The sequence below is a fragment of the Pseudocercospora fijiensis genome, assembly GCF_000340215.1.
Source record: "Pseudocercospora fijiensis CIRAD86 unplaced genomic scaffold MYCFIscaffold_4, whole genome shotgun sequence".
Classification (NCBI taxonomy): Eukaryota; Fungi; Ascomycota; class Dothideomycetes; order Mycosphaerellales; family Mycosphaerellaceae; genus Pseudocercospora; species Pseudocercospora fijiensis.
In genome coordinates, this window is record NW_006921535.1 from 3,838,637 (window position 1) to 3,865,325 (window position 26,689).

The 26,689-nt window shown below is 52.1% G+C and overlaps 11 protein-coding genes across 11 annotated transcripts; 6 read left to right on the forward strand and 5 right to left on the reverse strand.

The window, feature by feature from the left end:
- Positions 1 to 2: 2 nt before the first annotated feature.
- Positions 3 to 1,007, forward strand: MYCFIDRAFT_174820 (uncharacterized protein; the record flags this gene model as incomplete). The annotated part of the gene is made up of 4 exons (XM_007928419.1): positions 3 to 712; positions 771 to 819; positions 848 to 865; positions 894 to 1,007. The coding sequence occupies 4 exons, from the start codon at positions 3 to 5 to the stop codon at positions 1,005 to 1,007; spliced, it is 891 nt and encodes a 296-aa protein (XP_007926610.1).
- A 42-nt stretch (positions 1,008 to 1,049) lies between these two features.
- Positions 1,050 to 1,607, reverse strand: MYCFIDRAFT_196667 (uncharacterized protein; the record flags this gene model as incomplete). Its single annotated transcript, XM_007928420.1, has 1 exon — positions 1,050 to 1,607. The coding sequence occupies one exon, from the start codon at positions 1,605 to 1,607 to the stop codon at positions 1,050 to 1,052; it is 558 nt and encodes a 185-aa protein (XP_007926611.1).
- A 419-nt stretch (positions 1,608 to 2,026) lies between these two features.
- On the reverse strand, positions 2,027 to 2,953 carry MYCFIDRAFT_38990 (uncharacterized protein; the record flags this gene model as incomplete). The annotated part of the gene is made up of 1 exon (XM_007927595.1): positions 2,027 to 2,953. One exon carries the CDS (start codon positions 2,951 to 2,953, stop codon positions 2,027 to 2,029), a length of 927 nt encoding a protein of 308 aa, XP_007925786.1.
- Positions 2,954 to 3,247: 294 nt separating this feature from the next.
- MYCFIDRAFT_136045 (uncharacterized protein) lies at positions 3,248 to 5,409 on the reverse strand (the record flags this gene model as incomplete). Its single annotated transcript, XM_007928421.1, has 8 exons — positions 3,248 to 3,906; positions 3,955 to 4,158; positions 4,225 to 4,367; positions 4,452 to 4,587; positions 4,642 to 4,805; positions 4,860 to 5,024; positions 5,077 to 5,227; positions 5,286 to 5,409. Coding segments are annotated over 8 exons (1,746 nt in total), but the record flags the coding sequence as incomplete, so codon positions are not given.
- Positions 5,410 to 6,672: 1,263 nt separating this feature from the next.
- MYCFIDRAFT_38825 (uncharacterized protein) lies at positions 6,673 to 8,172 on the forward strand (the record flags this gene model as incomplete). The annotated part of the gene is made up of 2 exons (XM_007927587.1): positions 6,673 to 7,057; positions 7,109 to 8,172. 2 exons carry the CDS (start codon positions 6,673 to 6,675, stop codon positions 8,170 to 8,172), a joined length of 1,449 nt encoding a protein of 482 aa, XP_007925778.1.
- Positions 8,173 to 8,532: 360 nt separating this feature from the next.
- Positions 8,533 to 10,029, forward strand: MYCFIDRAFT_211317 (uncharacterized protein). The gene has a single exon (XM_007928422.1). The coding sequence runs from the start codon at positions 8,600 to 8,602 to the stop codon at positions 9,866 to 9,868; it is 1,269 nt and encodes a 422-aa protein (XP_007926613.1). The 5' UTR covers positions 8,533 to 8,599; the 3' UTR covers positions 9,869 to 10,029.
- On the reverse strand, positions 10,012 to 10,560 carry MYCFIDRAFT_174823 (uncharacterized protein; the record flags this gene model as incomplete). Its single annotated transcript, XM_007928423.1, has 6 exons — positions 10,012 to 10,067; positions 10,096 to 10,174; positions 10,198 to 10,401; positions 10,429 to 10,440; positions 10,469 to 10,502; positions 10,541 to 10,560. 6 exons carry the CDS (start codon positions 10,558 to 10,560, stop codon positions 10,012 to 10,014), a joined length of 405 nt encoding a protein of 134 aa, XP_007926614.1.
- Positions 10,561 to 10,584: 24 nt separating this feature from the next.
- MYCFIDRAFT_174824 (uncharacterized protein) lies at positions 10,585 to 11,260 on the forward strand (the record flags this gene model as incomplete). Its single annotated transcript, XM_007928424.1, has 6 exons — positions 10,585 to 10,658; positions 10,688 to 10,756; positions 10,795 to 10,881; positions 10,912 to 10,993; positions 11,019 to 11,196; positions 11,226 to 11,260. The coding sequence occupies 6 exons, from the start codon at positions 10,585 to 10,587 to the stop codon at positions 11,258 to 11,260; spliced, it is 525 nt and encodes a 174-aa protein (XP_007926615.1).
- Positions 11,261 to 11,297: 37 nt separating this feature from the next.
- MYCFIDRAFT_174825 (uncharacterized protein) lies at positions 11,298 to 12,496 on the reverse strand (the record flags this gene model as incomplete). The annotated part of the gene is made up of 2 exons (XM_007928425.1): positions 11,298 to 11,660; positions 11,693 to 12,496. 2 exons carry the CDS (start codon positions 12,494 to 12,496, stop codon positions 11,298 to 11,300), a joined length of 1,167 nt encoding a protein of 388 aa, XP_007926616.1.
- A 76-nt stretch (positions 12,497 to 12,572) lies between these two features.
- Positions 12,573 to 15,879, forward strand: MYCFIDRAFT_174826 (uncharacterized protein; the record flags this gene model as incomplete). The annotated part of the gene is made up of 21 exons (XM_007928426.1): positions 12,573 to 12,719; positions 12,763 to 12,849; positions 12,879 to 12,956; positions 12,989 to 13,108; positions 13,135 to 13,231; positions 13,266 to 13,381; positions 13,427 to 13,525; positions 13,558 to 13,861; positions 13,925 to 14,029; positions 14,055 to 14,171; positions 14,200 to 14,429; positions 14,473 to 14,602; positions 14,650 to 14,759; positions 14,782 to 14,820; positions 14,852 to 14,885; positions 14,913 to 14,948; positions 15,002 to 15,088; positions 15,131 to 15,241; positions 15,271 to 15,648; positions 15,679 to 15,777; positions 15,812 to 15,879. 21 exons carry the CDS (start codon positions 12,573 to 12,575, stop codon positions 15,877 to 15,879), a joined length of 2,592 nt encoding a protein of 863 aa, XP_007926617.1.
- Positions 15,880 to 15,900: 21 nt separating this feature from the next.
- Positions 15,901 to 25,526, forward strand: MYCFIDRAFT_203611 (uncharacterized protein; the record flags this gene model as incomplete). Its single annotated transcript, XM_007928427.1, has 1 exon — positions 15,901 to 25,526. One exon carries the CDS (start codon positions 15,901 to 15,903, stop codon positions 25,384 to 25,386), a length of 9,486 nt encoding a protein of 3,161 aa, XP_007926618.1. The 3' UTR covers positions 25,387 to 25,526.
- Between the last annotated feature and the right edge of the window lie 1,163 nt (positions 25,527 to 26,689).

Genomic DNA, 26,689 nt, shown 5'->3' on the forward strand with positions numbered 1-26,689 from the left:
TCATGCCTGAGAAGCACACCAAGCTAGGCGCTCCCAGTCAGCACCGCGTGCCCATGTCAGAGCTCGATCCAAATGCTGGGCCTTGTCGTAGCCACCTACACCCAGAACTGGGCCCTATGCTATCTCTCAGAGAAGCACAAGCGCGTCCGGACATCAAGCGACGCGGTTATCTTCGACCAGAGCTTGGACCGATGGTGTCTCTAGCAGAAGCACAAGCGCGTCCAGACATCAAACGACGTGGCTTATTGCCCATGACTGCGACCTCTCAGAAGCAGCAAGTCCAGAAGACCATCGAGTCTGCTCAACCAGTCTTTCCAGTCCCAATGCCAAAGCGTAAACCGGTTCCGATGCGAAAGCAGTCCAGCATCGCTGCAGAGCCATCTGTGATCAAGCGGAAACCGGTGCCAAGCAAGTTGTCTTCCAATCAACCTAACCTTCCGGAAGCCGTCGAAAAGGAGCGTATCTCTCCGATCGACTCGTTGTGGGAGCGATCTTCACTTCAGGTTCGGTATCAACGACGCAGCTACTGCCAGGTCACTCCTCCGCCATCACCAGGTAAGGTCTGGCGGTGGCTCGAAGTTGAGTCTGAGGGTACGATCGAGGCTTGGCCAGGCTACAAGTCTTCGCCGGCTTCAGAGGCGTCGCCAGGTAAGGTATGGAGATATCTCGAAGCTGAGACTGATGGTGTTATTGAGGCTTGGAGGAGGAATCCGTATAATGATTGAGGGCGTAGGGACACGGCTTTGCGGTTGTTATGAATGAAACTAGAGAGTATCAGCAGTTATTGAGTTGCGAGGGAATGAAGAGAGTGATTTGCGAGTGTCGGACTTGTTCCTTGTATGCTAAGATAGGTCTAGATGAGTCAGTGGCAAAGTAGCCGCATCATGGTGGAGAGAAGGTCAAAGCGATACCAACGCCAATACTCCGACAGAAAGAAAATACGATGGCAATACCCAACCTTACCTTTTAATCGAGGCTTGGTTTGTGGAGTCCAGCGCCATTATTGAGCTCCTAACGTTTGGTCGGCTCCATATTCAATATGCAGAGAATCAAAAGTTCCCATCAACACCAGAAGGATGGAAAACCACGTCAGGCTGAGCATCAGAAACATACTTACCTCTCACAATTCCATTCTCCTTCTGCTTCGCCTCGAACTCTTTCTTGACCTTGTCCACGGTAGTCGCCCGGCTCTTGGCCAAACGCTTGATGCTGCGAGTGATCAGTTTTTGGACGATCTTATCGGTGAGGACAACGGTGGCATTGTCCACGTTGTTCCTGTTCACATGCTGCACGATATCCTTGATGGTATATTGAGCTACGGTTCGCATAATGTCGTCGATGTCTGCAAGCGGAATGTCCTCGAATGGAATGGAGAGGATCTGCTCGTAGTTGAGGAAACTGCCGTAGATGAGGAGTTCGGGAAGGACGAACGGGTCTGCCTCCTGGGTGATATCTGACTGCGATGGCGTCAGGTCAGCCATGTTGTAGTTTGTGGCAACGTTTTCGGACTGCGAGTCGGGTAATTCTGCATTTTCCTCCTGCATGGTGTCAGCGTCGAACGTATTGATTCGCTGTTCAATGTCCTGTTGCGACAACTCCTCGTTCATCTTGATATCCTGATTGAGTTCGCAACTTTAGGTCTTGTGCTGGGCTTTGGAGATGTCAGAGTGCTGGCCTCGGGACGATTCGGGGAAGCGTGATTCTGATCAGAGGTCTAAGTGATGGAGAGACGGTGCTTCGGAATGCGCAGTAACTGCGGACTATATAGCCAACAGCTTAATTGTCCTGGGAAGACTATGCTTTGTGTCTGGTGGAACAAAGAGAGGTAGGCCATACGAGAGACGCTAGTGAGGCTTGCGCCTAACAGAAGGCATTGTTCGCCTAGGAGTCTTCGCAGACGTGCATTGCTGCTGAAGAAGCGATGAAGTTCCTTGAAGACTGTGCCTAGGATGGAGTTGTGATGCCTTTGCGGAATCTGTCTGCAAGGAGATCGTTCATTCCCATTTCACGGACCACGCCTTGAGTCTCACTCCGGTCTGAACTTCCCTCGCCGCCTCTTCATCTCCTCAACCCTCTTGCGATCTTCCTCAAAGCCCTTGACCAAGACCTTAGCTTCCTCCTTCTTCTTCTCGCGCACCTGGAAGCGATAGAAGTCCTCCTTAATACGATTCTTCTCCCTTTTCTTCAGTTCCTCCTCCTTCGCTTTAGCTTCTTCCTCTCTACCAGGCCCTTGCCTTCCACCCCTCGTGACAGTAATGAAGCCGTCCTCATCAGGTTCGTTTCGTAATTTCGCTAGTGCCTTTGCCTTGGCCTCTTCCTGCGCAGCGAAAGCAGTCATGAATGCATCCACGCTCTGCTGTAATATTGCATCATCTGGATAGCTCAACTTGTGATGCGCAGAGTATCTCTTGCTACCCAGTGAGGGCACGCCCTTCACACCTTCTCCCCAGATGACCTCACTCTTGCCTTTTGCTGCCCGTTTAGCCTCCTTCAGAGCAAGCTGCGCACTTGCGGCATCCACAAATGTCACTACCGCCGTGCCACCGCTTCGATGCAAATCTCGATCCCATGTTTCTGGTAGTGAGCCGACTTCTTGCGCAGTCCGGCCCTCCTCATCGCCTCGCTTCCTCTTCTTGCCTTGCTGTACAGGCGCAACCGGTGCAGCAATTCCTTTGCCTACTCGTGCGCCTTCGAAGGCCACATTTTCGACTCTGACGCCGCCAAGCTGGTTCGCAAAAAGATGCTTGATATGGATATCCGTAGCATCAACAGGCAGATTTACCAGGAACAATTCGCGAGGCGTGTTCTCAGTTGGCACCTTGGGCGCATTTGCACGAAGGTAAAGATAATGCGTCGCTTTCTGTGGGAACGATGACGCAGGCGGAATTCGTAAGGGAAGGGCGACGAAGTCGTTCACTACCGTCGGCACCTTCGAAGACGGCTTCGGGACCATTTTTGGCTCTTCGTCAGGTCTCCAAAGTCTTAAGAGTGAGGTTCAAGATTTCTTGGAGGGATCGGCACGCCGAATACGAGAATACGAACACGAAAGCTTGGCATCAGCTTCTCAGCGGAATTCGGAATTCCGCAAAGAGAAGGGCAGGAAATGATGGAAACCTGAATACGAGATCATCAACGCGTTTCTGCGTATTTTCATTTCCATCGATCATATCTGAGTGCTAATTAGATCGCAGCACGATTACGTGAGCTTTCCATGGAGCTCGAATGATGACCGATGTCATCCCCAAAATTATGCAGCAGCCTCTGCCTCCTGGCCAACATTGCTCGCCCTCCTGTGCTCCTTAAACTCGGCATTGTACTGCTTCTCCTCCTTGCCGCTATGCACGGCTCCTGCCACGTAATTGGCAGTGGACTTGTCGTTATTGGTAGTGAAGAATGCGAGAATGAGAGCAGATCCAGAGAAAGCCAGGGAAACAAGGAACACCGTCTTCGCCGCGTCTCTGAACGCCTCTCGATATGGTTCTTGGACTGCAGCTCGAATAGCGGGCGTGATTCCTGGCACGGCGGAGTACTGGCCCTTGTTTCCAAGCGCATCGATCAGAGCAGGCAGGGCACTCTGTGACAGTCCCATGTTTGTCGCGACGGGAGCAACATATTGCTTGGTCGTCACAGTCAATCGATTGTTCAAGGTCGCAGTATACACTGCTGTCGCGATGGCCGAGACGAAATTTCTCATACTTCCCGTCAATCCACCACCTTGGCCAATCTCTTCTTGCGAGCGGAGTGAGAAAGTAGCAGTGGTTGTTGCGAGAGCTTCGACCAGACCCATCGCGAAAGCGCCGACGACCAAGAGTCCTTCCGTTTGGGCGCGATTGTCGATGTTGGAAGCCACAGAAGTGAGGAAAGCGCAGCCGACCACAGCGGAGCCTACCATTCCCCATTTGGGTCCTGTCACCCATTCCAAGAATCCGTGACACATCTACGAGGCATTAGCACTAATTCGAACAAGAACGAAGAGGCCGATGCTTACCTGAGCAAAGACGAAACCCATGGGAGCAAGGCCGGCCTGGGTACCGACATCATACATGCTGATTTCACCTCGACCGTAATAGATGACTGTTACGACCTGTGGGAACACGAGCGAGAAGCCGTAATAGACACCCGCGGCTAGTCCGTTGTTGACTGCCGCAGACATGAATCCTGGGTAGCGAACACATTAGCTCCTGCCATGGCCATTTCTCTGGGAGATATTCGGGCGATGCATACTGATGTTTTTGAATAGATGGATCGGCAGATATGGTTGCTTTCCACGTTTGTGAATGAAGATCTCGTACGCCGGCAGGATGACTGCGAGGGTGATGGCTCCAATGACCATTGTTGCGATCACATGAGCAGAGCTCCAGGGGTATCTGGAGGCTGTCAGCAAGCGGTCGCTGTACGCCATCTCCGAATGTGCCCAGACAAAGTCAGATTGGTTGTCAAGGTATACTCACAGAACACCTCCCCAGTTCAATCCGAAGATGAAGATGCAGAGTCCGCCGCTGAACAGCAGGAGACCGATCCAATCGAAGTGTAGAAGGAGATCTCTCGCCAGCCTCTTTCGATGCAGCATGCTGAAGGTCGGTGGGTCTGTGCAGTCCTCTCATCAGTATCGACCTCTTCCTACTCGGCAGGGCTGCTTACGATAGAAAATATACCAAGCAATCATGCTTGTCGCGTTAATAGCGATCAAGAGGTAATAGCAGTTGCGCCAGCCGCCAGGGTAAGTCTGAAGAGAGTAGGCCACTCGAGCGGCGAGTGGACTTGTTGGCGTGGTCATGGCGTAACAGTACGAATTGGCAAGATATCTGGAGGTCTCCATGTCAGCACTTGTCCCATCTTCGCATTCTCCTCAGGCCCACCTGAACTTCATTGGCACAATCTCTGCGACTACCCAGAAGAAGGACTGCTGAAACGCCACAGCAATACCAATCAACACCTGCGACGCGATGAGCGTGTTGACGCTGTTAGCAGTCGCGCCAACAATGCTGCCAATCAATGCCAGCCCAGATCCAAAGACGAAGAACCTGCCAATCATCAGAGAACGCCAACGACTTTCAAATGTTGTTGGAGAGTTACCATCTTCGTCCCAGGATATCCGACAAAGAACCAACTAGCAGGAAGAAGACAGCACCACAGGTGATATTCGCGAGCGACACCCAGTTGATGTTTGGTGAAGGACCAATCTCAGCGTTGATGTCTTGCAGAATCGGGGCAATCAAACCAAAGCCTGGTGTCCAACATCCATCAGTGTTTGTTCTCCTAGGGACCAGCACATGCGCGCTCACCTCCTATGCCTCCCATGAATGCCATTCCTGTGGCAAAGAGCGTGCCGATGAAGTTGACCGATAGCCAATAGCTTTGATCGATCTTGTCTGCATCGCGCCCACGAGCGACATCCGCTCTATCGTCGTCGGCTCGATGGTCGGTCCTGCCTGGGTCATGGGTACTGATTTGGTGCGCGAGGTCGGTATCCTCGACCTTCTCGTCGGAGCTCCTGTGACTCCGAGCGTGTTTGTCAGAATCTATACTACAGGGTTTCTATGTGTATAGCACAAGTTGTACTCAGACACGGGCCCGAAGTCGAACACCCTAGAACGAGGAAATGGCTCATACAAGTACCTACCGTCGATCACACTCTCAAAACTATGGTAATTGCTATTTGGAACATTCCTCTCCCGTTCTCCTCTCGATGGACAGGTTCGGACATTATTGCTGCAATAGCGAATCATGAATCCTCTTGAATCCCAAGCTCTCCATCTGTTCGTCGTGGTACTGGAAACTCTATTGGCAGTTGTCCAATTCGTGAAAGATTGACGTCTGGGGGAGTTGAAACGCAAAATGACGCTGTCTCCAGGCACGACTTGACGATCTCCCCCATTCTTGACAAGACGGAGCGACCAGACCGAGCTGGAGACGATCGACACGGCACGCCTCGGTTCTTGCTTTTTGGGAATCTGGAGCACCCATGGGGTAGAAGTACAGTATGATGATGCTATCGACACGAGGTCATGCGAGCACACATTGCTTATGCCCATTATATAAGTCTGCCTGTGGCTCAGCCTAATAATGACGACGAAGAGCTTCTCGGATCATGAAATTGCGGGACATCGGTGAGAGGGATGATGCTTTGCATTGAGCTGCTGAAGCCCAAGATGTCATACAAAATCCTAATGCAGCTGCTGAAAATGTCTTGCGTGTGCGTGCAGTGCTTACTACATAGCCGGCTGCGATTTTGCAATACCCGGTGCGATGCCTGCGTGGTCGCTGAATGAGTTGGCCTGCTTTTCAAAACAGTCGTGTATTCACACTGGTGAAGGAGGTAGAGAGCGCTCTGATGGCGGCACTGTGGGAGCACTGTATGCCGAAGATACTAGTATACTGCGACAGCATCGAAATGAGTCTCAAAAGGCAGTCTGAGGGGAAAATAGCAGGCCATAGGTCGGTATGATACGTGGTATTGTCGACAAGCAGACCCAAAACCAAGAAACCAAACCAAACCACCTGGTTGCAGTCATGGTTTTCCGCACCTCAGCTAGCGCCCGAGAAGCCGCAACCAATCACAACTGCGTATGAAGTGCTCTCCAGCTTCACGAACCACGCTTTCCTTCTCCTCACCGACAGCAATGTAGTCGCTCTGGATCGAAGACCGTCTGGTCTTCTGCAATACAGGAAATGCTGAAAGCCGTCTTCTACGCGCGATTTCATCCCGGTCGAGGTCCTTCTGTGATCCACCAATACCCAAACAATACCATTCGAGCCACGCCTGGCCACGAACCTCTGTTCCCATGGAGCGACATCTCTTCCTATATAATCCCACCGTACGATCTATGCAACCAGCCAATGTCAATATGCACCAATGGCTATAGGATCATTGCATATCCTGTCTCCCTTGAGCACGAAGAGTACCACAGGAACCGATTCACATTCAATGTCTGCTTCGTGCTTGCAGAGGATGAGGACGCGCATCCTTGGCAGCAAGTAGCTCGGAAGACTGCGAGGTTCTTCACAGAAATGGAGTGGGATGACTGCATGCTTCAGAAAGAAGAGGATTCGGTCGGTCTTGTCTGGGCTGGCGAGGAGGGGTATCCGAGACGAGACGGAGGTACAGATGTTGGTAAGGTCTATGGTCTCTTGGAGAGTATTGTCGAGGATTTGAACAAGTATGGAGAAACTTGTGTCAGGATTGACGGCGTGCACATCTTGAATCTAAGACTTGAGTATCCAAAGGAGTACGCGAAAGATGCTCCGGACAGGATACGCGCTTGGGACGTGCCTTTACTGGTGAGGAGCGTGCCATCACAGGGCGAGTGGACTTGGGACCTCACTCTTGTCCGAATCTACGACTTCATAGATGGGATAAAGCACGTGCAGAAGATTGCTGAACTAGCCGACGTGGAAGTAAAGCTAGTCAAACGAGCTGTAAAAGAGCTGGTGCATCACGGCAAGGCCATTCTGCTCGATATTTTCCACTTCCAAGCAATCTATGCATGCACGGACGAAATGGTTTACCTTTTGGGAGACCCTGAGCTTCAAGACGAATGTAGAAGATACGTTGCAACGTCGCCACCTACAAAAGGCACGAACGCAAGTGTCGCTTCTTCGTCGGTGAACGGAGCTGCGCAAGATGGCATATCAACCCGGGAAGAAATCGTGGACTTGTACAGCACGCTGTCACCTGGCCTCATTCTTTCGGACTTTTGTCTAACCAGCAAGGACGAGCTCGCATGCATAGACATCCGCCGCTTTATAACCTTTGGTATTATCAAAGGCTTTCTCCGGCGCATACATAAGTATGCTCTAGCCATGGAGCGCAGACCAGCATCACCTGTCTCCACCCGCTCCAACAAGCAGTCTTCGGGCTCCAATAGCCGCAGATCAAGGCTTCCGAGGTCTGGCGATGATGCAGTGAGGGACTTTGAAAGGGCATGGCGGAAAGCTGCTCTGACTAGTGGATGGGCTACACCACCTTCGGGGCCACATCCGGCGAGTCTAGGCAAGAGTTACAAGAGTGCGGATCGGGTCAGAAGTGAGGAAGATGAGAAGTTACGATCTTTCCTAGATGGACAGCATTGTATGGACCAGATATGTGTCGAGATGAGGATGAGTGAGAAGAAAATTTTGGAGAGGTTGAGGAGTGGGAGACTTGGCGAGGTGATTCTGTTTAACAAGTGAACGTGATAAGACATTTCGCTGCCACATTATTTGAACGTGGTCAATGTTGCGAACCAGACACAGCAAGACGTCCCCTTCGAGGCTGCCTGTGAAGACTTACGCGCCTGCAAGCCTAGATTTGCCTTTGCGCGCGAGGTGCTCCAAAGTCTTCTCAATCGAGCGTGTTTGCCATAGAAGTGTGGGTGCCTGGTGGTAGTGATAGATGGTGGCGTTCGTGAAAGAGCGCGCCTGCCACAACCATGTTTGACTTTGAGAAACAGCTGACCAATAGAAAAGTGGGGACGTGCTCAGCCTCACATGACGCTGAAGGCAGGCAGACATACAGACTTGCGTGGCCAGTCTCCCTACACTCTTCACCTACCACAATCTCTCCTTTCCTTTGTACAATACCTTTCGAACGCACGCGAACGACGCACGAACAGCCAACATGTCGGGTGTCCACGGACACGTAATCGGCCACCTCGCTCGTCGAGGCTATGACGCTGCGCAAGCCTACTTCCACGAGGTCAGGGTCAGCGCAGAGCAGATGGCACAACTTCAGCAAGATGCAGAGCTTTACGAACAGGCCGGTCCAGCAATGGAGATCAAGCCATACGAGATGTTGCCGGTCCTCATCACCGCCTTTTTGACCATTCTGTTGGTCGCCTCAATAAAGTACACGCTCGGTGAGGTCGTGGCTTCTCTGGCTATGATTGAATCACCCACCTCGACCGCAATCATCGAAGACAAGCCACCAGCATACAAGTACGCCGATGAGCCAGATGCGCCACTTGAGAAAGAGGGTCTGCTTCCCGCAGAGGCAGAGGCAGATAAGGACGTCGAGATCACTTTGATTCCAAACAAACCTATCACATCCAGCATTAGGGCGACAATGGGACATGTGACACGCATTGGAGGCTTCCGCGCCCAATGGAGAGGTGCTGGCGTTTCATTCATCTATCACTTTATGCACAGCGCTCTGGTTAACCTGATTGCTGTATTCCTTGGATTCAGCTTCCTTGGACATGCTCTGGTATACGTCTTTGTCTCTGTCGGTCTCGCTCGCATCCACATGGCATGGACTCATGCGATGATCTCGCAGCCATCTTCGAAACCATTCTGGCGCCGCCTGGTCGCACGCACGCAGTGCAAGGCACTTCTCCTGCCAAGTTTCGTCTTCGCTTTGGCCCAGCAGGCAACTTTCGTCCTTCCAATGATTGTGGCTTTCGCACTGGGTCTTCCAGAGATCAACAGGGATCACGTCATGGAGGCCGCTCACAAGCACGACTGCAGCAAGCTCATGTTCACTGGTCTGCGGTTCTTGGCTGTGCCAGCAACCTTCCTCTTCGTCGCCTTTGCAGTTTTGCTCCCAGCAACCGTCACTCTTACCCGCATTGAAGCTCTCCTTCTCCCAGAGGAGCACGAGACCATTGTGCCATTCGACCGCCAGGCAATTGTTGGCGATGTTGACATGCAGGCACGCGGCAGCGCCAAGCTCATCTTCATGCAAGCATGGCGCTCATTTGACCGCGCTGCTCGATGGAGATTGATCAAGCTTTATGTCAAGATGGCATTTATTCAAATCGGCATCATCTTCATCAGCGCACACCTCATGGTCGCGGAGGTCTATATCATTGGTGGCGAGCGTCTCGGGATCTTTGTGAAGAGTGCTGCTGCACAGCTCAAGCTGGCTGCCATTGAAGCACGCCAGCAGTAGAGTTTTACCAGGTGTGGGAGGGACAGGTAATTGACAAGCAAGGCCTGAGAAGGACAATATAGTGGATCGCAGTATAAGGTAGCGGCGCTGTTAGGACGAGGGTTAGTCTGTATATTAGTATATTAGTCAAGCCAACACAATGTTCACTGATTCTCCTTCCTCTCTTCTGCGTCAGGGCATTTGGGCATGTGCCGATGTGCTCAATCCTGCAGCGTGCGTCTCAGCACGGCCTCTGCCGTTGATGGCACCCAGCCTGCAACGAATACTATGATCTGATTGCGTGTAATCCTGTCGTTGGATCAGGGTCTCTGCAATGCCAGATCACTCACATATGCAAGCAATCTCGGGGTCTCGCCGGCCTCCTCAGCCACGGGTTTCAGCTTCGCAACATCACGAGTCGCAGAGGGAGAAAGCACATGTAACGAGCCCATTTCTTGCGACATTCGGACCTGCTCACTCTGCCAATGGCGTCGATCGACTTCCGGTCGAGGAATACAATAGACGTCTATGGCGCCTCCGAGTCCCACGGCAGACTCAGTGTGTCTTGCTCGCGACAGCACCATTCTCAAACGCTGGTGCAGCTGCACCTGCCCTTGCTACTTCGCCCATGTGCTTCCAGAAGTAGCATGATGTCCTCTAGAGTGCAGGAATCAGGACATAGAGTTGTGTCACTCGCGCTGTGTCGAGCACATTCACGATCATGCTTTGGACCCGGAATGGCATCACAGCCAGAAGCAGCTTCTCACACTTACAACGGCTTTCTCGGGTCTAGCGATCACTTACCAAAAGAGTACTTCTGGAGACGATTTCAAACATTAGCTGCCTCTCTTACGGTCCACATTCGCCTTGGGTAGCAATTCTGAGCGCCATCGTTCAGCAGGCCAGTATGTTCCAGATTCCGATTATAGCACAGAGCTGCTTCGGAGGCTACCGCTGAGAGCTCGGACATGTAAGGAGTCGACGTTGCAGAATCGAATCATAGCACATTCACACCACGCTCGGACAGGAGATCTGTAGGTATAAGATTGTTCCATGCGCTGAAGTTCTCTAGACCTTCCCAAGCCACCAAGGCCAATCTTTTATTCTGTACTTGCGATCTTAGATTTCATTGAATTTCCATCCTGCGTTTAGAGTCGATCCTCAACAACAGCTTCGATCAACATTCACGATGCGGGCCTTCGTGAATTTGACGTTTGCCTCAATGGCACTGGCTGCCGCAATTCCTGATCCAAATCTTGGCAATGAAAAGAGGAAGAATGCTCTTTCTTGGGGTTTCCACAACAAGGGCGTCCAAGGAGGAGAGTCCGCTGGTGGTTATGGCGAGGGAGGTGAGGGAGCAAGCGCTTCTGGTGGTGAGTATACATCCATTGGCTTGCAGAGACTGGCGACTAACACGATCCAGGCGTAGGAGGGGGAGCGTCAGGCGGCGTCAATGGCGGTAAGCATGAGCAGCTCTGCTCTTATACACCAATGATCTGGCAACTGATACGATCCAGGCGCAGGAGGAGTGCCAGGCGGCGCCAATGGAGGTAAGCATGAGCAGCTCTTCTCTTTTACACCAATGACTGATGATTGAAGGCGCTGGAGCTGGCATCAATGGCAATGGTGGAGGTGGATTCTCCCTCGGCCTCCCTCTGGGCGGTTCTGTCTCCTTAGGCGCGGGCGGAGATAGCGGCGTTTCGATATCGCTTCCTGGCATTGGTGGTGGTCTTAACGCTGGGTAGGCTTTCCCTTGGTTCAGGCTTCGTTTCGCTAACATTGGAATAGAGGAGGTGTATCTTTGGGAGGTGGACTTGGGTAATAAACAGTCTCCTTTCTGCTCACGTGATCTATACTGACTTGGCGACAGCGGTGGTTCAGGCATAGGCGCAGGCATAGGCGCAGGCATTGGGTATGGATTCCTTGCCATCGCTCACATAGATTGCTCGCTGATATCAATACAGGGGCGACGCCGGCGCAGGCGCTGGACTCAATGGTGGTGGCCAAGTCGGTGGAGGAGGACAAGTCGGTGGAGGAGGAGAAGTGGGAGGTGGTCTGGGCGGAGGGTAAGCTCATTGCACCACTACATATGTAGTACATGCCACTGATGTTAAAGCAGTGCTGGCGGGAGCATTGGAGGCGGGGCAGGTATTGGTGGACAAGGCAGGTAAGCAGAAAGCGACATGTCGAAAGTTCGGCACACGGTGTTGACTCTCGGTAGTGGAAGTGGATCTGGCTCGATTGGGTAAGTACCGATGTCTTTCGACCGGACAAATAACAGCTCATTGACCTTTGAAATAGAGGTGGTGCAAACGGATACGGCAGCCCACCACAAGCATCGGGCAGCAGCGGTTCCTCGCCTCCCTCACAAGGCGAAAGTCCACCCACATCACCAACAGGCAACGACAGCCCTCCAGGATATGGAAGCTCTGGCTCTGACTCGAGTCCTCCTGCGCCAAGCTCGAGCGACAACCCAACAAGCCCTGTAGACAATGGAGGTAGCGGCGGTGAAGGAAGCTCACCTCCAGGATATGGCGGAGACTCTGGTGGTGGCACAGAGACATCGCCAACCAGTGGAAGCGGTGGAAGTCCAGCTGGATATTCCAAGAATTGATTGGGGTCGAGAAGGTTGTAAACATAATGTAACATCAACAACGCATCACATAGCACACTCCTTTGGACGACTTAATGAACGAAAGATGCTTTTACGCTCGCTTGGCTGTCGATGCTTCAGCCCTATCACCTTCCAAGAGTGTCGAAATTGTTGACACCGCGTGTTGCCTTCGCTCCAGAGCTTGTGAATGTTTGTGAGAAGATGTCGCTTAAGGAGATCAGATGGCATTTCTCCAGAATTGCAATAATAGACAGCCAGGTGCCAAGTCTCCAATTTACCTTACTCGACACAAGGCTACCAGTCCAGTGCCGGTCTTCTTGCGCAACAAAACATGGCCTTGGCATGGCTTGCTACACCGGTCCATCGAAGCATGTCCACGCGATCTGCAGTGTACTCTGCCCGGGTCGGGTTATTGAGGCTCAAAACGGTCGATGGCTGGCTTGGCGGAAGACAGCCATTGGCTTGGAGTGGCCAATGCGGCTTGAATGTAGTATTGTGGCTTGAAGCTGAAAGCTACAGGAGGATAGGAAGCTGTTTATGGTAGTTGTGGTCTCTCTCAGGTAGCGACGTCTTTTGGGGAGGGGAAGATGTATTTAAAGGTGATGACGGAAGGACGCGTGAAAAGTGGGCTCGCGCGACTTCACCTTGTGTCTGATCGTTGTCCGCAGCAAAGATGTATCAAGCTTGGATTTGGTTGTTTGGTCTTGTCGCATGCGTGGTCGCTGAGGAGGAGGAGGAAGTCAGAGCGAAGACATCTTGGGCAGATCGAGGTGAAGAACCTTTTGGTGCTGTTTTGCTTCCCAGAGATCTTCTTGAGCGACAGTATACCTGCGATGCTGGATATGGACTTTGCAGTAGTGGATCTTGTTGTCCGACGAACGCTGGCTGCTGTGGGCAAGGATGCATTGATCGAGCTGTACGTTGCCGAACACTCATTTTGCTTGACAATGCGCTGATTCGACCAGAATGTGTGCTGCTACGGATACGTCTGTCCACCCGGTAGGTCATCTTTCCGTATCCACAGTCAGGAATGGCTGATCGATGTATCTCAGGCTCGAGGTGCTGTGGGACATCGGTAAGACAACAATGTTTTGAGAGCACCCCAATGTCTGAGACATTCGCTGACCTTCGAGTCATTGCTTTTCAGGGATACTGCAAACCTCCTGGGTGGGGATGTTGTGGTAGCCAGGGCCAGATCTACCCTCTAGATGGATCGCAGTGCTGCTCTGATGGAAACCACTGCCCTCCTGGAAGCCGCTGTGTGAGATGTTCGGACGACGTAAGCGAGATCTGCTGTCGTGGATCGTCTGGACTCTTCACGGCCACCTATGCAACCGACGTCGCAACCTTGACGTATTCTTCTGCCGACGAAGCTACCACGAGCTATTCAACGTATACCAGTGAGTATGCAAAGTATAGCTACTCGTACAGCTACTACTACAGCGTCTATGTCTGGTGGTGAGTGGAACGCGAATCGCGAGATAGGAGGAGTTTTGTACTGACCTTGCGTGAATTTTGGCAGGTACATCTCGTACTATCCTTCATATACGCCGACCGCGTCGACTACTGTCACGACCACGACGACAATCTCAGCGTACGTGACAAACTCTGCCGATGCCGAAAGCTCGTTTGCGGAGATCACGAGCTCGATTGCGTCGGATGCGAGCTGGACCGCGAGTTTCAATTCTGATCTGGCGACGATCCTTGCAAGTGCCAGCAGTTCCCTTGAGTCTGTGAGCAGTGCCCTCAGTATCACTGGCGGGAGTGGAGGCAGTTCCAGCGGCGGAGGAGGAGCTTCGGCAGCAAGTTCTTGGAACGCCAATGTCCTGGGCGTACTCTTCGGCGTTTTTGCGATCGTGGTTGGAATGCTCGCAATCGCGTTGTAATTGGACGGTGAAGTCTGGAAGAGCGTTCCGATTCTGCTACGTATTGACTGCCATAGAATACACGATCACTGCAGAAGACGTGGTGGATTTGAGTTGCTACCCTGCTTACTGGGCCTAGTGTATAGAGCCTCATCGCGTTGCGTGTCATCCCTGTTGAATCTAAATTTGACTATCGCAAAGAGCAGTGGGGGTTTACCATTGGGCAGGGACATCACGATCTCATCATCACTGCAGTGTTGTTGTTGAAGTGCAGGCGTGGTCGAGGTAAAGGAAAGGAAAGGAAAGCACAATGGTCAGTCAAGGGAGGAACGAGGAGGATCTCGACGAGCCGAAAGCCGACCACACTTGCACACCTCCTGCCCTTCCTTCCCTTTCACCACGCGTCTTTGCTGAAACATCACACCCATCCATGGTAGAATTGACGTCGACGAGAGCTGCCAGATAAGACGATTTCTATCGACGTGACCGATGGCGTGCATACACCATCACCATGCTGTCGAAGAGGGCCAGCAACGCATAGAGGAAAGAGAAGAGATGGGTCGCTAAGAAGAGGAGAACCACTGAGCTTTGCTTTGGTACAGAAGAAGGCATCGTATCGCCGGTCGAGAGCGGAATAGGCATACCTTGCGGTAGACAGCATTGTTGCAAAACGAGCGAATCGCGTCGGAGCGTTGAAGACCTGCGTTGGATGGCCCTGGGGAGCATGTCATATGCCATGGAGAATGCTTTGCGCCGACCTTGGTGGCTAGGGTTGATTGACTGCCAATGTGCCCAATGTGAAAGGGACGGTATCCATCGTGGTTGACAATGGAGATGTTCACTTTCGACCACTTTCGGTGTCAGCGCGAAATGCCTCACGCGTCATCACAGGATCGGTCGGTGCCTCAATACCAGGTCACGGGAGCCTGCGTCCCCGGGCGTAGATGAGAAGATGTCTTGGGATGTTTCGACTGTAAGTGTAGAGCTTCCTGGAAAGACTATTGCATCGCTGACTTCGCCTTCTTTCAATCGCGACTCGCACCTTAGCTGCTTTCCTGAAGCAGATACGCGTCAGAAGCATTCAGTATCCGCGGCAACGGCAGGGACGGCGTCAGTGCTGCCAGCAGTATCAGGTACAGGCAGGCTCACTTCATGTCCTCACTATGGCTTGATATGTCACATGGACGACGACATCTTTTCACGTCTACGTCAAGCACTGCATCTGAGCTGCAACATAGCGCTATCAGCGTTTGCATCTCGTCTCCTTCGCGGGAGGCTGCAGACGCGTGCCAGAGGGCAGAAGCTCGGCAACATGCAGCACCGTTTGGTGTAACACGCAGAATTTCAACAAGTCGCGCTCATGAACCTTCGCCGCAAATCCGCCCAGTTACCACATCACCCAAACCTGCTGCTTTCCGCCTACATCTGCGCACTTCTGACGCCGACAGCGCGTCACTTCGGTCCTCGACTCAAGACACAGTTGAGCCACCCACACCCAGGCCTTCGCCGCGCTCATCTCACTCACATTCCCGCCTTCCCACCAGGCCTGGTAGCAAAAGCAAGCGCTCGCCATCATGGCGCCTCTCGTGGATGACGAAGGTCTATTGACTCGCCTCGTCAACCACATTTTCTTGCCGCCCCAGCTTCCGCAGCGAGAAGACGCCGCCGATATCGACCGCGAGCTTCTCCGCGTCACACATCAAGCACTGCAGCACTTCGTTGACAGCTTGGCCGGGGGGCATGTGCCTCCATCAATCCCGCAAGCTCTTCAGATGCTCAAGTATGCAGAGGGCTGCCACAGCTTCGTCGATGGCACTCTCAGTGAAGCCGAGCTTGTAGAGGTTTTCGGCCGACTGAGACCTGGCCAACACCTTGCTCTCCGAGTCCGCGCACAAAATGCTGGACTCCTGGTGTCTAAGTATGCTGCTCACACCACATTTGAAGCCTTCGAGCTTGCCCCAATCAATGGAGCTGTCGTCACCACCAACGGCAGGCTCACGCGGCGCTTCCCTGGCGTTGCCACCTCTATCGATGACTCGACATACTTCCAGCCAGAATTTCAAGCTACCGTCGCTCAAGCCTTGTCGACAATGAGCAAGCAAGCAGCCGCGGAAATGCAGCCTATGATCACAAAGGCAGGTAGCAAGCATGAAGAAGAGCGTGACACGACCCATCCTGGGCTTGTCTGCGAGCTCCTCGTTGGCGGCATGCTCAAAGCTCTCGGCAACCATCGACCACATCTTGTCGTGGACACGATTGTGAAGAACACTCGAGACGACGTGCTGTGGCAAGACGCTGATCTCCCGTGGCGCCGGTCTCCCACCTGGATGTTGATCAGAGTGGCGCTAGAGCTGGTGTTTTCGCGGAGTCTCGGTGGTGCAAACGCAATCTACAAGGCCTCCATGGCTTTTCTCATGGCAGAGCTCTTAGACGCTGCGGGCAACCTCGGTGTGAGCGTCGATCTTCAGTATGCCATGAGCTGCAAAGTTTATAGACGACTGCAGAAGCTTGGTCAGGAAGTTCCGACAAATGTACAAAAGAGGCTCCACAGTGTGCTGAGCAGTTGCAACGCCACAATCTCTCGCGCATGGAAGAATGTGCGTGAGGCCGAGCCCAACTCGTGCAAAGGCATATCAGCTCTTGCGAGCCTTCAATTTGCCAAGGACACTGTCACTCTGCTGCCAGAACTGGATCAATATATTGAAGACCGGAAGAATCGACGAACCCTGGACAGCAAAGTCGGTTTCAGCGCTGGATCAGGCCTTTGTCACTTTACAGAATACTCGTTTCCCAACCTTTCGAAGGCGAACGTTAAACAGTACCAGATTGCCAACTTACAAGAGTTTGAGAATTGGGCCTTCCTACATCTCCGCAAATGCTCCAACATCTACGATGCCGACAAGTACTGCTCAGAACTACAAAAATTGGTTCGGGATTATCACGCATCAGCGCGGAAGCAGTACGAACGTGATATCAGTGCTACGTCTGCTGCAGATAGGCTTGGAAATCCAGAAGGCATGTCTGTTATGCTTCTTACGATTCTTGAGCTGTGGGTGTCGATGGATGAGAAAGCCCTTGACGAGTGCCCCTTGCTCCAGGAATTCTATCCCGGCATTCCGGCGGAGCTATTGCAAAACCTTCTGCTATCGTCGAAGGAGCAGTTGACGCGTCTGCGTTCAGTCGAGACTTACCTTCAGAGCCGTCGAAATCGCGCCCGCCATTCTACAAGCAGTCTGTTTGGAAATCCAAGAGATTCTAGCAGCTTCGCAGTCCAATGGTTTGACCGTTATGGGGAGACTAGTGGGCTGCACAAATTTCTCCACGGCATTCAAGAGCAAGGGGAGAGAGGCAGATCCCGCAAATTGGAAGAGCTGGAAATTCTACTTGAGCAATACCGTGAGCTCAAGAAGCGCGCTCTACAGGCAGAGCACACTTTCACCGAGATTGTTGAGGCCTCGAATGCTTATCCTCATGTCATGGTGACACGCAAGATCGATGACCCGAAACAATGTCACAAGTGCATCATGGAGAGCAAGGCGGAAAAGATGCGAATGACTGCGCATGAGTGGCCTCTGCCAAGCAACAAGAATGAATGCAAGTCGATTGTGTTTGAACTGGGGGTGCCACCATGGTATTCAGCTTGGCGCGATTGTACACTGTACGTCCTCCAGGACGTGCTCAAGTACAGGAATACGTGCGAGTATGGGCCCAAAAAACAATTTCCATTGGCTGAAGATCCTCATCTGGGAGCGAAATACAGTGCGCCAGAGCACCAACGTGTCGTGCTCATGACCAAGAACAAGCCACACGCGTTCACGCACCGCCAAAATGTGTTCATGTCAAAGGCTTCAGAGGCCTCGATCTGCAAAGATAACGCGACGAAATACTTCTACCAGGACGATACCACGAGCCTCTTCCTGGATGGCTTTGCTGAAACGGATGAAGCCGTGCATGCCTGCACTTATCGCTTCCCGGATGGTTCGAAGCCTCTGGACGACTATCTATTCCGACCAGCTTGTCACGCAAACGGACCAGCACCGAACACAGTCATCGCCAAACAGTCGGCATGTCCTAAGCACATGTCCGTGGAAGAATATAAGGAGCTATGCGCAATTCCCTCCGGCCATGGCCTGCATTGGTACAACATGCTTTTGCAACTCGCATCGCCTAACGTGGACTTCAGGAAAGATGAGACCGTGCTCACCTTCTTTCAATGCATACTCCAGGTGGGGCCCTTCGGAGATGCATCAGCCGCCAGTGCCACGGACACACGGTCCTCCTATGCCATTCTGACCGATCCTGGTTTTGCTAGACTTCTTCTCGACAACCTTGAGGAGGCATTGGCGCGCGTAAAGGAGAACTGGGAGTCGATGAATGCGCTGTCAATTTTCAGCGCCATCACGTGCAGATTGCTGACGCTCAACCGAACGCGCAAGATCGAAGAGCGTTGTTTGAAGTTTTTGACTGATGTTCGCAACGTGGCGTATGGATGGCTTCAGGTCCTCCGAGACAGAGCCCGGCGCAGCACAATTCACGCCGACCATGCGCAATTCCTCAGCAAAGCTATTGATGTCGCTCTGGTCTGCGGCACTACTTTCGACGTAGACAAGGATCATCTTGCTAAGATTCTCGCCACCAAGAGCGGATCATCAATCTTGCTTCAATGCTCTATGGCAATTGCGGAGCGTGAGCGTCGAACAAAGGGAGAGCTCCTGTCTCCGTTGTTGTCGTGGCGCTTCAAGAGGATTCTACATCGAGCGCTACCTCTTCTCTGCCGCACACACTCCGGCATAGATGAAGCTGTTGGCGAGGTCTGGTCTGCCTACCGCCCCGGATTTGGTTGGATAGCTGATCCGAACAGCGATCTGTGGCTCCAGACCGAAACAATGTCGTCACGGCACTCAGCAGCAATGGACGTACGTTACAATCTCCTGAGTGGCGAGCTGCTGGTGGACGGAATGCGATTAGCACGACCTCCCAAGGCTTACGAAAAGGATCCAATTTACAGATCCTTGTTTGGTACGACCGCAGTCGAGGTCATGCCATCCAAGGAATCCGCCATGCGCTTCTCTGCAAAGGCCATCTACGAAGGATTCGACGTGCATCTTGGCATGACAAGTGACGAGGACGGCCGGTCTGAGAACCTCATCGTGCGCGCTACAAGTCAGCTTGGGAACTATGAGGCATTGCCACGCTCCCTACTCTCCGATCGTCTCCCAGCAGATTTTGTGCACAACTACGTCCACTGGTTGGACACCGACACTGGAAATGTTCTTTTTGAGCCCGCCGAGAAACCATGGCCGTGCTCTTCTGGTGCAGAATGGAGTCTGATTCCAATGCCAGACCACAAAGGCTGGCGTGTGAAGAGCAAGGGACGCAGTCTGTTCGGTCTTTTCAGCGGCACCCATCTGCTCGTCTCGCAGATGCTTTCCTCGTTGGTTGAGTCTCAACACATTCAGATCATTTTGCAGCCAGACCATAAGGCGATCGATGTCGAAGTACCCTCCCTGCAATTGAGCTTCTTGCTGAGGGCCAATGATTCCTCTCTCGAGTCTAAAGAATATCGAGGCTTGGTAATTAGCCGAGAGCAATCTCTTGGTACCCTCGTTGGGCTTGAGAATAAGCTGTTGCTGAGTCCACACAAGGCCGCCGGATCTCGGCTCCTTCTGCTCCCAGAGGGTGACGTCTCATATGAAAAGCTGGGAGATCATACAAAGGTCACTGTTGATCTTGCATCTGTCACCAGAGTTCATGCGATCCAAGTTGATGATCGTCTTGGGAGACTAGTGGACAACGGCAGCATCCAGAGCAAGCTGTATCTGGCATATCTGCACGCCCTCACCGCCTTCGCCTTGCCCGATCCTCTGACGAACAAGACCGGCACCGAGCAAGCTTTGGCTATCCTTGGATCCGCGGCTGTGCGCTCCTTTGAGCAGCTTACACAAGAGAACATCGATTTGCTTGGGAGGATCACTCTGTTGACACCGGCTCGCGTCTTCTATCCTCGCGATGCGAGAGTCATGCAAAACGTGACTTGGGATGAGCAGCTGGGATTCATGGCTCAACATGGAAGCTTCCACACTTCCGTACAAAGCATTCTCCAACAAGCTGAGCGCTCTCGAATGTTTTATCCTGGGCAAAATCTTGAATTTCCGGACACCACAGATATCGACGAGGAACTACTCCTCCGAGATCTTGTGCGTACCGCAGCGTTCAGAGTGTCCTGCTTCGGTGCAGAGCATCAAGCAAAGTCTGTGGACATTCGTTACGATTCTCGAGACCATTTTCAGACATCATCTCGCGCCAAGAACGCATATACTGTGGCTCGTATGCTCCAAGATCGATCGGATGCGCTGCCATGGCAACCGGTCGAAGAGGACGGATTGTGGAAAAGAATCAAGACCATGGACATCCTGCACGAGGCTCAGCGACCTCTGGAAGACGCAATATTTCGATACGATGCCGCATTGTTGCAGTCCGACTCCTCCTCTGTCTTGGTAAATCTGCTTTCCCTGCACAAGACGCTGAGCCACAGAAATGGGCAGCTTGCAGATGACTATGCCCTCATGCTTTGGCTAGCTACCCATGCGTTTTCCAACACCACGGATCTAACTCTGCTCCAAACGGTGGTTGCATTCAGCACCGCAGGGCCCTTGAAGAAGCTTCAGCCGCCAGATACGGCTTCGTTGAGGCCTGTGGCTGGCTTCAGGCCCGATCAGATTAGCGTGAAGAACATCGTACGCGAAGCCAAGCGCAGCTTCGAGAACACGCCAGACGCCACTTCCAAGCCTCGGAAGAAGAAGAATGGCCGCCGAACAGATGAGTATGAGACCGAGGCGGATGTCGAACTCCGCCGCGCACTGGACTATGAGCGACACGTCGAGGGTGCTGCAAAGGAGCTTTCGCGCGAGCTTTACAAGCAGTGGCCTTGTGAGACTCTAGAGACTCCAAATTGCGCATTGAGAGATGGGTGCACTGATTTCATCGATGTGTCCAAGGCTTTGGGCGACGTCAGTGCTCGTTTCAAGATGTTACGAGATAACGATCGCCTTCATAGCTATCTGCAAAAGCTGGAGAAAGCAATGTCGGGCCTCTGGAGTGCCGAGTCAAGCGCACCGGAGTTTTGTGCCTGGCCTCTGAAGGACGCACCGTGTAAGCAAAGCAGGCCCGCATTTGTCTCCGTGGACGATATCTTTGCTGGCTTCCGACCGCAAGTTGAGACGCTTCCCAACCATCCAGAGTTCAGTCTCGCGCCCTCTGAGCAGCGCCGAGACTCTACTATCAATGCAGAGACACAACTCCAGGCCCTCATCGACAGATTGTCCAACATACAAGATGGAGCCTATGAGGGAAAGTATATCCAAGACCTTCAGACGAGCTTAGCATCTCTACAGAGTCAGGGATATGGTCAGGCTGAGCGTGGTCTACCTTCCTCGGCGGACGAGCTTCTTCCGTCAATCAAAAAGCATCTTGACGCGTGCGAGTTCCACCTCGGCAGAGTGTACCATGTCCTGAATAACGCAGTGCGCTCGGAACTTCGCAAGCGCAGCGGCGAGCATGAAGGCTTGCAATGGCCGCGCGTGTCCCAAACTCTGTTCCTCGAGCAGCTTGGTCGGCGTCGCTGGGCAATGCTGAACCAGAAGTGGCAAGAGGCTATCGTTAGATATGGGCTGGCGATCACTGCGGTCCAACGCGCCGAACGCTTGTGCAACGCAGCCGCTTCAGGCGCGAACAAAGATGATCTGATTCGCGAGATCGGCAACCCGGGCCATACAAATTGGGATCCACGTCAGTGCCCTGAATCGTTGCTTCTTGAAGTTGAAGGAGGCATCATGATACGCGAGGTGCAAGAACAGATTGCTTCCGAGATGAGAATGCCTTCGTCGGGTATCAACCAGGTTGTACAGCTGAACATGGGCGAAGGCAAATCGTCAGTGATCGTTCCTATGATTGCTACAGCTCTCGCAGACGGATCACAGTTGGTTCGAGTGGTTGTCGCTAAACCTCAATCAAAGCAAATGGCAGAGATGTTGATCTCCAAGCTGGGAGGGCTGCTCAATCGTCGCATTTGCTATATGCCGTTCTCGCGGGCCTTGAAAATCAACAAAGCATCCGCAGAAGCTCTCGAAGCGCTGTGTCAAGAATGTATGAGCGACGGCAGCATTCTTCTACTCCAGCCCGAGCACATCCTTTCTTTTGGGCTCTCGGGTCTCGAAAGCTACCTTTCGGGCAACGGCGCTGCTGGTGAAGTCTTTTTGCGACTTCAAGATTTCTTCGACAATTGCTCTCGAGATATCATCGACGAGAGTGACGAAAATTTCAGTGTCAAATTTGAGTTGATTTACACTATGGGCTTGCGCGAGCCTCCGGAGTTAGGCATCCATCGCTGGACTCTGATACAGCAGGTAATGGACCTTGTCAAGTCCCATGCGTTAACGCTGGCCGAGCAGCGGCCGACCGAGGTCGAGATTACCTCCCGCGAGGAAGGTGGCTTTCCAAGAGTTAGAATGCTTCGGGCGGAAACTGCTGAACTTCTAGTGCATCGCATTGCGGGAGACATATGCAGCAATGGCATGCGCGGCCTCCCCATCGTTCATCAACCACAAGACCTGCGGGACGCCATTTTCGAGTACATCTCCGACGTCGATGTATCTGCAGCTCAAATCAACATCGTGCAGCAAGCTGAGTTGTGGTCAGATGAGGTTTGCCGCCCCTCAATCCTGCTCCTGCGCGGTCTTTTAGCAATGGGTATCTTGGAATTCGCGCTGCATTCAAAGCGATGGCGCGTCAACTATGGCCTGACCGATCGCGTTCCCCCTACGAGAATGGCGGCTCCCTACGTGGCCAAGGACTCTCCCACGCCTAGATCAGAGTTCTCACACCCGGACGCGACAATTGTGCTCACCTCTTTGTCGTACTATTACGGAGGGCTGAAAGACGAAGATTTGTTCACCGCCTTCAGTCGACTGATGACCACAGATCAAAGCGAAAGCGAGTATAGGCTTTGGATCAGAGACGTTCACATTCCCGCTGAGTTCCAAGATCTCAGTAGGGTCAATCTCAAAGACCGTGAGCAGTGCATCACAAGCATATTTCCGACGCTTCGCTATTCCAAGGCTGCAATCGATTACTTCCTTTCGCACATTGTCTTCAAAAAGGAGATGAAGCAATATCCTCATAAGCTCTCTTCATCCGGCTGCGACTTAGGCAAGACGAAGATGAAGCCAACGACTGGTTTCTCTGGTACTAACGACACACGAGAGCTCTTGCCTATGGATGTAGTCCAGCAGGACCTTCCAGCACAACACCACACAAATGCACTTGTACTGGAATATCTCCTTCAGGCAAGCAATTTTGTCGCTCTAATGCCGCCGCCAGAGACCAACATCTCCAACGATGGCGAACGCTTTTTAGAGTTTGTCATGCAACTGGAGAAGCCTGTGGAAGTCATCCTGGATGTTGGCGCTTACATTCTCGAGCTGGATAATCTCGGTGTTGCCAAGGCCTGGCTTCGCAAGAGCTCTCTCCGCAAAGAAGCGGCAATCTATTGTAACGACAATGACCAGCTGTGCGTGGTCGACCGTTTCGGACGCAGCGAGTTGCTGCTGACCTCATCCTTTGCGTCGCGGCTGGACGTTTGCGTGGTGTATCTGGACGAGGCCCATACTCGCGGAATTGACCTGAAATTGCCACCGCTCTGTAGAGCAGCTGTTACTCTTGGACCAAAGGTCACTAATGATCGTTTAAAGCAAGCTTGCATGCGGCTCCGGAAGCTTGGAAAGGGCCAGAACGTGACGTTCTGCGTGCCCGGCGACATTCAGTCACAAATCCGCGAGCGAGGCCAGTTGGACAAAGAGCAGCAAATCAACGTACAAGACGTCTTGTTTTGGGTCATTACGGAGACCTTTGCCGAAGTTCGTCGGAACATTTCACTCTGGGCTGTGCAGAATACCAATTACAGCATTCAGGCCATGAAATGGGAGAAAACCGCTCGCGATGGTCGTCACATTCTGACCAAGGACGCTGCTGAGGACTTCCTGGAACCAGAGGCTCGTGATTTGAACTATCGATATGGTCCAAAGCCTGACAAGAAATCCCCGTTGGCAATTCTTGAAGCACGCAAAGAACCTCGCTTTCGTGAAATTGCGCAGAAGTGCAAGGCGTTCGGCTTGATAGAGTTCCAGTCCCGAAAGCTCAACGAGGAGCAAGAGCGAGAGCTTTCGCCTGAGGTCGATGTTGACGCCGAGCGAGTGGTTCAGAGAGCATTGCCTGCCACACCAGCTCCTCACAAACTCCATGATGATGTTGTGCAGTTCGTCATCACGGGATTCGCAAGCTCAAAGTCAAAGGCATACGGCCCAGCATTCGAGACTCTACGCAACACGAGCGCTGGAGAGGTGTTCGACATGTCTCAATTGAGAGATCAATACCTTCTGGCTACCACAGACTTTGCGCAAACCGTAAAGCACCCCGGCAAAGGCTCCTTGGCAGACTCGTTTCAGCGATCCGTCCAATGGATTCTGACCAGTCGAGACCGACTTACCAATCATGTCAACTACATGCTCATCGTCAGTCCATTCGAGGCACAAGAGCTGCTTTCACTTGTGAGTGTCTCACAGATCGCCACTTTACACCTCTACCGTCCTCGCTACAACGTGACATACCGCGACATGAGCAAGTTAGATTTCTGCACGATTCCCAGCCGGTTTCCAGCACCTGTGGTCCCAAAGGAGCTGATCACGCAGCTCAACATCTTTTCTGGCCAACTCTACTTCTCATCATATGACGACTTCGTCGGCGCTTGCAAGTTTCTTGGTCTCTCACATCTTCCATTCTCGAACGATATGAAGAGCCGCGGATGGAAGGTTGCTTCTGATGGATTCATCGAACGCGATGATCAAGGAAAAGTGGGTGGGCAAGAATCACGTGTGCGAAGCAGTCCTGTCAATTTCCTGAAGGTGCTCTTATCTGTGGTCCGGAGAAATGGTGAGGATATCTCAAAGACGCATTTGGGCGGACTTTTGGATCACAATCTGCTTGGTCCAGTGGACTTTGAGTAGGAGGGTCATTTTGTCAGATGTTGTCCAGGATTAGACACGAATGTGTAGGATAGAGCCCTAGCTGAGGCGCTGTCAAGAAAGATCTGAATAGCATGGAGAGGAGATAAGCTGTTGAAACATTGAAATGATGCTGAACTAGGAATACTCGACATCTTGACAGCTGCCGTACCACTCGCATGGCCACTCTCTTAGCTAGACCGCTTGCACACCATAAAACCGATAAGCTTCTATCTCTTCTGAGTCGAAGATTGATTGTGCGGAGCTGTGAGGCGTGTTATGCTATCACCAGCATGTTGGTCCATATGTTGTTCCTCGATGACCCTGCCCCCAACCTATCCAATCTTCGCTTCTTTCTGCCCCTGTATTCGAAGGGCACTGCGTGCGCTTTGTTGGGTTCGGACTGCGTCGATCCAGCGTTCGAGAAGCTGGATCGGAATGGTGATGACCTCTGGGGCAAATAATAATAGAAGACATCGGCAATACACACATGCTCTTTTCACGTTCGACTACTGTACCTTTGCCAAGCGATGTTGGCCACCGTTGAACAGCGTAGTCGAAGCGTTGCTTCATTGTCTTCTGTCTCGTACGATGGCACACTGAGATCGCTGTTAAAAGTTGCTTTCGATGTAGAAAGAAGACGGTTGAATCCTCGATGGTGTCAGGTAGAACTAAGCTTTCGACGACAGTACCATCCCTTTGAAGGTTATACCGGAGATTCTTGGCGAACCGGTCCCACTAATGGTTCTACTTTCTATGCAAACTTTGGTAGCGTGTCGAACGCCGATTGGGTCTATACCTGTAGCCGACCTCGCTCCGGCTAGGGTGTTAATTAAGGTTAGTAACGAGGGTGCCGCTAGCAACCTTAGAGATTAACTTTGCTAATTAAACCTAAGCAAGTAAAGGAATACAATGCCGCTAAGTATACTAAAGAGACTAGTTTATAGATATAGACCTATAGAATATAGATATAGGTATACTAACTTATATAATATAGCTACGTACGCACTTGCGTACTAAGGAAGAGTCTCGTTAGCGCCGTAGGCTCCGCTCGAAGGATATTAAATTAACTATAGACGAGGTATAGCAACTAGTACTGCTACGGAGTCTATTAAAGTAGCGATTATCGACTACTAGCGATTAATAGAAGGCTATTATAGAGCGCCTTAATAAGGTAGAAGTATAGGTAAAGGACTTAAGGGTAGATTTAAACGTATAGTAATAGCAATAAGCTATTACCGCTCGTAGTAAGGTTAAGGTAAAGGAAGAGCCTCCTATAGAAGGCTCTTAAAGCGAGGAAGAGGTT

Bases quoted from the DNA above. Each gene is read 5' to 3' on its own strand.
- MYCFIDRAFT_211317 (XM_007928422.1), top strand. From the start codon at position 8,600: ATGTCGGGTGTCCACGGACACGTAATCGGCCACCTCGCTCGTCGAGGC.